This window comes from Colletotrichum karsti, assembly GCF_011947395.1.
Source record: "Colletotrichum karsti strain CkLH20 chromosome Unknown Scaffold81, whole genome shotgun sequence".
Taxonomy (NCBI): Eukaryota; Fungi; Ascomycota; class Sordariomycetes; order Glomerellales; family Glomerellaceae; genus Colletotrichum; species Colletotrichum karsti.
In genome coordinates this window covers 33,763-45,221 of record NW_024065981.1, presented here as the reverse complement: position 1 = coordinate 45,221, position 11,459 = coordinate 33,763, and the positions used below count along the sequence as shown (strand labels likewise).

At 46.6% G+C, this 11,459-nt stretch overlaps 3 protein-coding genes across 3 annotated transcripts; 2 read left to right on the top strand and 1 right to left on the bottom strand.

The window, feature by feature from the left end:
* Positions 1-1,830: 1,830 nt before the first annotated feature.
* Positions 1,831-2,611, top strand: CkaCkLH20_13265 (uncharacterized protein; the record flags this gene model as incomplete). Its single annotated transcript, XM_038895975.1, has 2 exons — positions 1,831-2,130; positions 2,192-2,611. 2 exons carry the CDS (start codon positions 1,831-1,833, stop codon positions 2,609-2,611), a joined length of 720 nt encoding a protein of 239 aa, XP_038738724.1.
* A 540-nt stretch (positions 2,612-3,151) lies between these two features.
* On the bottom strand, positions 3,152-3,990 carry CkaCkLH20_13264 (uncharacterized protein; the record flags this gene model as incomplete). The annotated part of the gene is made up of 2 exons (XM_038895974.1): positions 3,152-3,442; positions 3,502-3,990. 2 exons carry the CDS (start codon positions 3,988-3,990, stop codon positions 3,152-3,154), a joined length of 780 nt encoding a protein of 259 aa, XP_038738723.1.
* Positions 3,991-4,844: 854 nt separating this feature from the next.
* CkaCkLH20_13263 (uncharacterized protein) lies at positions 4,845-6,563 on the top strand (the record flags this gene model as incomplete). The annotated part of the gene is made up of 2 exons (XM_038895973.1): positions 4,845-6,265; positions 6,317-6,563. The coding sequence occupies 2 exons, from the start codon at positions 4,845-4,847 to the stop codon at positions 6,561-6,563; spliced, it is 1,668 nt and encodes a 555-aa protein (XP_038738722.1).
* Positions 6,564-11,459: the final 4,896 nt, after the last annotated feature.

Sequence of the window (11,459 nt, the reverse complement as noted above, 5' to 3'; positions counted from 1 at the left end):
GTGCTGAGTTGCTATGTCCCACATCACGATCGATTTGACATAAGCAATGCCTCCACGAGCGGTGCCAGCTCATCTGTGGAGTCTACGATCTACAAACACCACTGAACTTTCCGCCCCTCTCTGCGCAAACCTTTGGCCTACTTTCACTCTTGGATAATGGAAGTTGGACAATGTAGGAGTCAAACTGAATTTGAATTTACCATGAGACACTGTACATGCACTATAGTTTGTAGTTGTGTACCTAAGCAGTCTGTCGGCGCGGACGCCTTTTGCCCGTTATGGGATAGGATGGCGTTAAACAATACCACCACCACCACCACCCTAGATGTTCATCGACATCTGCCTTCACCCTGGTGTGCCTACCCCACAGCCAATACTCAACCACATGAAAATGAAACTTCACAGTCATTCGAACATCAATGGCCTGCTTCTCCAGTTAACCGGTGTTCTTACTGAACTTATTCCGCGTTGTAATGCTGGTCTCGTTTGCCATGGCACCGTCCCCCGCTTCATCTGCAGACTGCTACTCCGCTAGCCCTCATTCCCGGGCCATGAATGAACAGCACCCCCTACAAACTAGGACTTTGATAATGATTATCTTCGGCCACCTGATTTATCGCCACCAAGCCTTTAGTTGCAACCGTTGTCACCCCGTGTATTCTCCTCACTGCCCCGCGAAACAACGGTCAAGGCCGGCTCAGCCATGAGAGGCATCCCACCATCCATCGTTGGCCAAATTTTCATCAATATCCAGTGTTATCAAATGCGTTGACTGAGTTGGCTTGTTTAGAAAAGTACCACCCCATCAGAGCGTCAAGTAGTATGGTGTCCTTATGGGTAGGATTAACATTAACATTAAAGCTGAAGCCACGGATGTAACTTATTTTTTTTTGATCGATCTTGCGTCACTGCGTATGAAAGTAAACAATAGGCTCAGGCATTTCGACCATGAGACTCTAGCTAACCTTCCCCAATCTGAGTGAGATCTCAGTCATGAAATTGTCTTCCTGAGGAGAGATGAATCAGTATAGATAAAATCTTCTTCAAAATCAACCAACTCTACTTCAAAGATACGAATCGCTTGCTTAGACCAGAGGTGGGGGGAGACTCCGCCGGCTTAAATCATCATTTATTTATGTTTGGAGGGGAGTATGAGAGATAAGGCAGATCGACAAGCATGGAATCCACGGCATCATTCTTCCAAAGAACATTCGAATTTCATTTTGAATCATACAGCAGACGAGTGAAGCAATACGAGTTCGCTAGTTTCTATTCATTTTATATAGTCCAGGAACACATCATAAGAATAACTAACTAAGCTAGTTTAAAGTCCGCCCATACATAATGATCTGAGAGCCCTAAGGTGAGGTTGGTCTTGAAAATAGTGACTTAAAAAGCCTCTCTATTTCATAAGGGTGAGTTACTCTCTCTTATAGTGAGATGCTATCTTCAGAACCTCATTATTAAGATAAAGAATCGCAGCATGCTGTAACTACTAGGGAACTAACGTTAAGGACGATCTTAGTATGGCATTAAAGGTGTTAAGTCATAGCCTACCTAATATATATACTCTTACTCTAGTGAGGCTTACTCATCTCAGTCTATATGCCTCAGTTTAGCATTATAATAAATGAATCCATAAAGTCTATATCTAATTATACTTAAGACCTTCTTTATATAGATAACAGTGAGCATCTAAGAATCAGGTTATATATGAGAAGACTTGGCGCCCGTCTCGCTAAGCCGTAGTTCCATTAAGAAAAGTGAGCTAGGAACTTGGAGGCCGCTTTAACGCTCTCCTCAGTCTTGCTGCTCGTCACATAGACGCCCTTGGAGAGATCATTACAGTGTTCGCGGGCGGCTGGGGCCCCGGGCACCGTCATCACCGTCTTGGAGCTCGGGTCCATAACCGCGACCTGGGGCCGAGGCATGAGATTCCCCAACTTCCTGATCGCGTTGCTCAGCTCGCTGTTCTCGATGGCCAGTTGCGTGATCTGGTGTTTTAACTCGACGGGGTCATCCAGCGCCAACGCCGAGACGCGGCGCAAGGAGATGAACGTGTCTCTCTCTGTGTCGGAGGAGATTATGCTCTCGTCCATTCTGTCGTATTCGCCCGACATCTTGTCCTTCGTGGTAGCGGGTCTCATAGCACATGTCGGGACTTGCATACATCCGGCTTTGCTTCCAGTAGAAGGACCTCGACAACAATGACGAGATCTACGTCATGGAGAAGTCTAAGGACCAGAATGACATATTGAGTCTGGGGACCTCCGTCATCAACGACAAGGAGAGGGAACGGAGCATGTGGTCCAAGGACTTTGTGGTCCAAGGGCTTCGTGGTCCAATCGTGGTCAACAAGAACGAGATGATCTACATGACGTCGTCAGCAAAGGAAACAACCCGCCAATTCACCCAGTGCTCGGTGCATGGGTGCGTTGACACGTTGGCGGTGGCAGACTGCCAGTCGTGTACGCTTAGCTTGGGCCTGTCGAAGTGCTTAGACTACGCTGACTTTGGGGACGTTGTTGAGAACTCCAAGAACAACTTGATGAAGAGCAAGATCGTCGTCATCTGCTACGACATTGAGCTCAGCACCGAAAAGCGCTCCTAACCCCGTCACTGACACAGAGAGCGGGTAAAGCCTCAGACGACGGCATTCAAGGTGCCGACCAAGTCAATTCTTTTGTAAGTAACTCAAAAACAAAATAACGCGGGGGTATCGCAATCCGCTCGCCGGCGGCAAATTAAACACCATGCCTGACACCCTCCTCTGAGAACCAGATCATCCCACCCGACCCAACCCACAAGAAACTTCGCTGGATCGACCATCATAAGCACCTCATGTCACGAATTGGCGCCCAAAACGCTCGGGTACTCCCGCTGGGCATGTGTTCTGGTTTCGTCCTCCGACTCGTCCGACTTCCAGCGCTCGGCGAACATGACGTTGAGGGAGACGGAGGAAGAGAATCCGACGACTCCCGCGCCTGTTCAAGGTGCCATCCTCGTCACCGAGGCACAGGTGAGCAGCGACGATTCTGGCGATACCAAGACTCCCCGAAGAAGCAGTCGAGGCACCGCAGTCGTCACAGGGGTACCGCTTCGAGCGCATTTCCCCGTTTCGTCCCCGGCTCGCCCGACTCCCAGCACCTGGCTACTCCGGTCGAGCATATTTCCTCGTCTCGTCCTCCGACTCGTCCGACTCCCAGGAACGCTTTGAACTTGTTGGTTCTCTCAACTCTTGTGGGGTGATTGCTTGTAGTAATCGTTCTTGGAAAGAGGCGTATGGTTCATAGGGGATTTCAGTGCACCGAACACCAAAATTCGAAGCCGCGCGCGGTGTCCAGTTTGGCAGAGAGAGTTTGTCAAGCGTTGCAGTGGGTATAACGGCTGAGAAGACGGTAATAGAGGAGTGGTTCCTGATATGGCTAGCGAGAACATGGACCTGCCCGGCAAATAGTTAGACAGCACAGGAAAGAAGAGACTGTTGGATTTGTAACACACCTGGAAGCCCTCTGGCGTGGGCGCATCACGGCGTAGACAGCGGCGTTGAGCCTGCGCTAGAGCGATGAGGAGGCCGGCCATGTAGGGCTCTCGAGAAGGGTCGGCGGGCGTGATCTGCGCAAGGCGAGCAGAGTAGAGACGGTAGGTAGGCTTGCTGGAGCGTCCGTTCGGAAGCCGGCGGGAGATATGCTCCAGCGATGCCTCGCGGTCGCTGCGAATGTCGCTGCGGTCGACATAGAGGAATGCCGGGGAGATGGGTGGTGTGGAGGCTGGTGATGCCGATGCCGATGCTGATGGTGGACAGCGAAAGAGCGTGCAGGTCATGGGAATTCTACGCTGCTCGAAGCGGAAGAAGACACGATTAGTCGACTTTTGGAAGGGGGCTGAAGTTGAGCTGAAGATTTCTTCGATGATAGAGGCCTTGGCTGGGATAAATGTTGCTTGAGAAAGTATTGCAGCTAACCTCTCTAGTCGGGAGGAAGGAGGCATTGCTTCAGCCGCCTTGGTTCTAGCACCTGGCGACTGGGGAGGGGAAGGCTGGGATATGTTTGGGAGTTGGGCGTTATTCTGAATATTGGTAAATGTACACCCAAGAAGATTGAGGTGTCGGGTGGTCCAGTGCAGCGGCGGCACAAGGAGACGCTCTCTAGGATGGCGTTGAAGGATGGACCTGATGGAACTAGAAGGATTATTAATTGGCTTCTCGAATGGTGGTGAGGGGATCCGACACGGTGATGAGACGGTTGGAGGCATCATGTGTGGCCTGCAGTAGGGGTGGTGGTTTTTGGTCGTGCAGGTTGTGTTGTGTCCAAAACAAGGGAAATTGGAAAATGCGCAACGCGGTCAGTGCCAGGAGCTGTTACATCATTCCAAAAGGGTCATTGATGTGGCTGGGGTCCACACCCTTTGTGGCTTCAATGAGTGAATGACTCAGCTTAGAAGATCTGTGCTGGCTTTCACTGCAGGGAAGTTGCCTTCACGATAATTCCAACTTGTGCATCATCCTTGTCATGTTTCTTTGATGGAGATGTCCGCCTTCCCAATGGCAGCCCAGGCATGGGCACTTTTTGCAATCGTTTGCAAATGCCACCTTCCGTCGAAGCCGCATCGTCTTCCTGCTGCCTCCAGCAACTTCCAACAACTTGCAATATGGCTACAACACTTCTTGTTGGTTCTGAGGCCTGGTATAGATCTTTTCATTTTCTTGACTTTCCTCCACTCCCAAACTCTTAAGTCCTGCCTGCCTTGTCCTCTGATATTCCGGCTGACTTCCTTTCTTCATCAGCTCCGTCTCCATCTCGTCCTATTTCTTGCTTATGACGTAGCAATCGACGCGCATCAACATGGCTGCCCCCAAAACCTACTTCGAATCCACCACCTCGGCCTCCGCGTACAACAATAGGAAGAACAAGGGCACGATCGCTTCTTTGCAAGGAGAAAGTACGAGCAACTGGGGCACCGAGCAGCTAGAGGCGTGTAGGGTGATTGTCGTCGAGAGTCAGGCCCGTGTTTTGCCGAGCCTCAAAACCGCACTCAACAACAACAAGAGCGAGCTAGACCTCTCCAAGTTTGCCTCACAGCTGAAGGAGCTTTGCGAAGACCATGCATGGAGCACTTGCAACAGGGAATTTCCTACCGAAATGGCTCAACGTAAGGCGTCGGCCAGGGAGAATGAGTCTCAGAGGAACAGGCTTAAGTTGGAGAAGAATGGCGTTGAGAATGAGTCTCCTAGGACAAAACCCCTCGAATCAGAGAAGAACAGCGCCAGCGCCAACGAAACAGCCTCACGCAAACCCTTCCAGCTCTGTAAAGGGCCTCTAACCCGTGCCACCGACGCCCCAGAGCCCCTACTCGAGCACCACCGCATGTGGGACGACGACGACGACGGACGCTTCGCTCAAGTCTGGGCCGCCATGGACCGTCTCCAAGCATTTCCTACCGAAGAATACATGGCGTACAACACAGGAGACGACAAGGAAGAATACACGGCAGACGATACGGAAGAAGACGCGAAAGAATACGTGGGAGATGGCATGGGAGACGACACAGGAGACGAGGTCAATGGCGAGAACATCCTTGAGGCCATGGCCGAGATGAACGCTAGCCGCCATCAGGGCGGCAGTCTGGCCCAAGAGGGCCATGATGGGCCGGGCTACCAAGACGATTCCTTTCGGATGCCGCAGACACCCCGCCAGCCGGCCCGCAGTAGCTCTCGGAAACGCAAGCGTCCTTCTCCAAGATTGCATGCAACAAGAAGTACTACCGGCCATGCTGCAACTCGCACCATCCCCAACACTGCTCCCTCAGGGACCATGCAAGTTGAGAACTCAAGCCCTCAGCCTGAACCCCCGTCGTCTCAGACCGACGTTTTCGTCCCAGACCATGGGCCATCGGCGATGGTCGCTTATTTTCCCGAGGACCTGACGGTCCTTTTCATTTCAGCATTCATCCGGCATACCCTGCCCTGGCTGCCCCCGCAAGCCAAGCCCACTCCAAACCCCGTCGTTGTCTTTGACGATGCGCCGGCCTCTTATTCCGTCGCACTTGGCGATGTTTCATTCAAGTCACGAGACGACGGAGGCTTGTCTGCCTACTACAACAGGCAACGCGTGGGCCGAGTTGCACTTCTTGAAGCCAAGAGGGTCGCCGACAGGCCGGTCGAGGGAAAGTTGCCCATGTCCGACGCGCGGCTTGGACAGCTGGTTGGCGAGGCGCTTGCGGTAAGGCTTCAAGCAAAAGGTGTTTGGATTGGACACCCGGATCGGTATATCTCAAAGCACTGGGACCCGGAATACATCTGGCTAACACCTTACAGGATCATAATCATCTCAGCTGCCCGTCTTTTTGCACGCTTTATCGAGATTTCTATCACCAATGACTATCTTACGGAGCTGCGTGCCCATACAACAGACGAGACGGCGCTTTTCGAGAAATTCATGGACATCAGCTCCACGTGCTGGCTCGACCTCAATGACGCTAGCGACCGCCGCTCGATGGTTCAGAATCTCGCGGGCCTCACATTTTTGACTCGCGACACACTTGATCCTTTGGCTCTCCCCTAGATGAATGCCCAGGCCTGGCCTGCGCTATAACCACCTATAACCTATCCTTTGTTACGGGATTAGACAGACTGGAATAGACCTAGATGACCCAGCGGGCTCCGGGGATAGATTGAACGTATAATAGCCACTAAGTAAGACTTGGAGGACGCGGGAGAAGGCAATGTATTTAGCAGTGTATAGACTGAGCCTGCGGCTCTCCACGCCATATACCCCGAGGGAGGTCTGCTGCAAAGGTACTATCCCTGCCGCAATGGCGTTAAATACAACAACAACAACAACCCTAGATGAATGAAGTCAGAAGACGTGCTGGAGGTGCTGGAGGGTGGCTTGGCGTGGCACTGCTGCGCCTGTGTTTGATTCTTGAAGGTCAAAGTACCTTGGGCATGCCTGTTCAAGTTGGTTGAAGAGCTGTTATCGGAGTATATCTCATCTTTACCAAGGTAGAAGAGGGCGTCGCCGCGTCGGTTGCGAGGGGAAGCGCAGATTATTCAAGCCTGAGTCTCGTTAGTCTTCTTCTTCTTTCATCAGAGGTCTTTCTCTTTGCGTCCACTTCTTCTCTCTGTGAGGTGTGTTACAGTTGAGTATGGGACCCCGCTGTGTTCGTCCTTGCCACTTCCATCTGCTGGTGTCCTTGGATAAGTGGGATTGAGGGCCTGTTTTTCCCGGGCCACGCAGGTTGAATCCGACGTCATGGAGAAGATGGTCGCCTTCGGATTCATCACAGCAAGAGAGGTCACCCCGAAAGAGTAAGGCAAGGTATTCCAAACCTCAAGATTGTTCCTCCCGTGGTGGTCAAGTAGAAGGTCCCAGCGTGAAGCTGCGTGGGTGGAAGAGGAACACGACTGTCGAACTGTTTGTGCCGTCTGCTTCATTCATCGCCCATGATTATCAACCTGGCATCGAGCCTTTTCCACAGTCAAGTAGTTCCGCGAACGATGCTTCTTCTTTGTGAGTTTCTTAACTCAGTCGAGGCTGTTCATTTGATGCCAGCAGCCCACCGAAGGCGTACATCGTCTGCTCGACTATGGTGATGAGCGGTCAGGGGCGTTGAAAGCCTTCTGTCAAACCTCCGTCGACATCTACAATACTGAAGTTCAACACCACTGCTAGTTCAGTCGAATCTCATTCCATGTGCAGGTTGAAGTTTTTGTGCAGGTTAAAGTTGTTATGCAAGTCGAAGTCTTTGTGCAGGTCGAAAACGTTATGCAAGTCGAAGTCTTATGCAGGTCGAAGTCTTATCTCAGGGGATCTCCGCCCTAGCATCGCCGACAGCCACCTGCCTACTGCCTCACTGCCCACTGGACTTTGATCGTCAAGATCGTTTACACTTGCTCCCTAGTCCTCTCTCCTGGATCTCTCGGCCGTGGCCTGCTTCACTTCGAATTTTCAAATTTCGTGCCGCTTTTGGCATTTTTTTCCTCTTTCGCGTAGACGGGGGCACTGATCGGGGCGGCATGTGAGTTGTCCGACGCTTTTGCGATACAGCCACCTTCCCTCCTGCAGACGGTTGCGATGGCGTCCCACTGATCTGAATTATTTATTTGTTACGGTGTCAGGAATAGTTGGATGGTCCTAAGTGATGGGCGTATTCAGGGGGCCAAACGTATGGGTGCTGTGCTGTTGGGGATACATTCGAATCTGACTCTTCCTATGGGACCCCAGCCATCCTGGGCTGAATACCTCTTACGAGCGGCATGACTAAGGGCCTAGTCAAGGACCCCCAGGTCGGTTCCTGACATACGGCCTCTCGCAACGACTTCGATATTTTCTCAACCATTCCGTGCGTGACCTGGGGGCACCATCGCTATCGGTACATATCGCTCACAGGACATCAAGAAGCACATCGAGCTGCTAAGACTCCACGAGTTATTCTGCTGGGCGACTTGTCCTGATTCACGCCCTTCGCGCACGAATTTAAGGGAGCCATCGCGACATTGGCCTTGAACGAATCTGCCGAGGCTGTGCGAATGCAGCGGCGAGGGCAGTATTTCATCCTGCAGTTCATTTGATGATCGGATATGCTATGCCTGGCTGGCAGGTGGGGCCACCTGTGACATGTTTTGGTGAGATGTAAATTTACATCTCACCAAAACGAGACCCATTTACCATGATGAATCTGTTGGTATCACAGGGAGATAAAGGCTGACGCGTTCGTAGTTACGGTAACTGTAGATATATTCATAATGCGTGTAGATAGCTAAGTTGAGCGAGGGCCTCACGAGATGCACTCTGGGGGGGTGGGGGGTTGGGCGATATCTCGAGGCGCCTCACGTGACTACGCTCAATGCCGTTTCCGACCGCCTTGGACTGGCCACCTGCCACGCCCCGCGCTGCCGGGGGCGCCAGGCTCATTTGAACCGTCAGAATTTAGCAGACGCGGTCCTGCGGCCTTATGAAGATACGTCAGGAGACAAATCTTAAGATGCTTTCAAATACCTATGCGTTCATATGAATATTCGTTTCAAGATTCGTCTGGAGTGATGGTTTGGATGCACCTTTCGGATGCGCATTGCGCCTTTTTGAATGTACCAAAAACGTCCGAAGATGCCAGTGTTCGTTCAATGCAGCTTTTCCTAGTCGCAACCTTTCGGGCGCCGCTTTTCAAACGCATCTTTACAGATGGTTCTTTTCAAATGCATTTTTTAACCATACTTTTTTTTGTGTCTAACTAGGCGTATTGCAAAAGAAAAAGAAGAGGAGAACTACTCTGGGCGGGAATGCTGACACCCCTGACGGCGGTCCGGGCCGGGCCGCTCCAGCGAGCACGTAGATCTGAGATCTCTCGCACGGGCTAGGTACATACTGTAATAGAGAGCGTGAGGAGATAACTAATATAGATATAAGCTATAGTTACTTAGCTATATAATATAAAGCTAGATACTAGATATCTAGTTATATAGGTATGAATATATTAGAGATAAAAGATTAATATATAGAGGGATTATTTAGCACCTATATAAGCTTTTAGAATAGAGATATAAGGCTTATTATATTATCTCTACTTTTAGTAGAAGATCCTTATATTATTATATAGTAATATAACTTATACTATAAAGCTTATTTATAATAGTCTATTATAAGAGAGCGTAATAGATCTTTTACTCTACCTATTAAATATACTTAAGATATATATTAATTACTTTAGAGATATCTTTACTAGATAGCTCTTACTTAGAGGGGTATAAGAGTAATAAAGTTAGTAGTACCTAATTAGAACAGCTTTTAAGAAGGTTTATAGCGCTTAAGATAATAATTTAAGTATAAAATAATAAGATTATAACGCTTAGCTAATAGAAGGATATATCTACTATATTAATAAGTATTAGTGATAGTTTTATAGACTTTAGATTACTCTAGGTAGTCCTATAAGAGGTTATAGCTCTACTATTAGGTATAACCTACTTTAGAACTATATTTAGCTCTATAGCTCTAGCTTTACTAGTTATTATAGACGTTAGTATAAGAGATACTCTACTATTTAGTAATAATAGTAATAATATAGTTAGCTTATAAGATATAGCTAATAATTACTTTAAGGACTTTAAAATAAAGATACTAAAGGAGTACTTTTTATAGAGTAGTTTAAACTAGCTTATATAGTCTATATAAGTCTATAACGTACTTAAGATCTATAGGTTAAGTATAAGAGACTCTATTAACTATATAAATAACTTATATATTAGTAATAAGATTTAGAACTATATCTTAACTATACTAATATTACTAGTAGCTTATATTAATAAAGGATTAAAAATCTAAGATATACTTACTTAAGCCTATACTAGCTCTAGTATTATATTATAAGGCTAGATTAGAGATTAGCTATATACTTATATACTTAAGGGATTAAAGCCTATAAGCTATATAGTAAAGTTTAATAAACTAATATACTATTATAAGTATATAGGAGGGTTACTTAGTAATAAAGACCTTATATACTTATTTCTATATGGAGTTAACGCTTAGTATTAAGACTAAGCTATATAGATAAGATCTTTATATTATAGAGGAACTATATTAATACTTAATAAGTTATAAATAGACCTTTTAGATAAGTTATACCTATATATTAAGAAGGCTTTAGTTACTTAAGAGACTATAGGTGCTATAGTAAGGGCGCTATTAGCTATATAGAAGGATATATATACTTATTATAAGTATAAGAAGCTAGGCTATATTATATATAACTATTAGTTATAGAAGCGTAATAATAAAGTAGTATTAATATAATAGAATAGATTTATAAGGCAGCTAGAGAAGCTAGTAGAGAAGCTAGCTAAAAAGCTAGTAAATAAACTACTATAGTCCTACTTAATATATATTAATCTATAAGATCTCTACGCTTTTTAGGAGGACTTTATATACTATATAGAATAATATAACGTTATAGTAGTATAGAAAGAGAAAGTCTTATAAATAGTAAAGTCTTTTAATAAAGTCTAACTATAGGATTTAAGAGTAAATATCTATATAATTAATAACCTTATATAGTATAATAAGTATACTCTAGTTATAGCTATATAGCCTATTATAACTAATATAAGCTTAGTCTATCTAGAGTATATTAATAAAATTATATTAACGTTCTTAAATAAATTAAGGATCTAGCTATATAATATACTATATATAGTAAACTTCTTAAGAAATATATTTAATAGAGAGAAACTATACCTTAGAGGAGGTTATCTCTATAGTAATAACGTTATTAAACTAAATAGGAAGGTCCTTATATAACTAGATATACTAAAGAGAGGTTTTAGCTTTAATATTATAGCTTATAAGAAGCTTATAGGTAATATAGTTATATTTACTATATAGTAGAAGACTAATATAGAGCTCTAGCACTATAGGCTGGGATATTTAGGATATTATAAGATATATAGGACTATTATACTT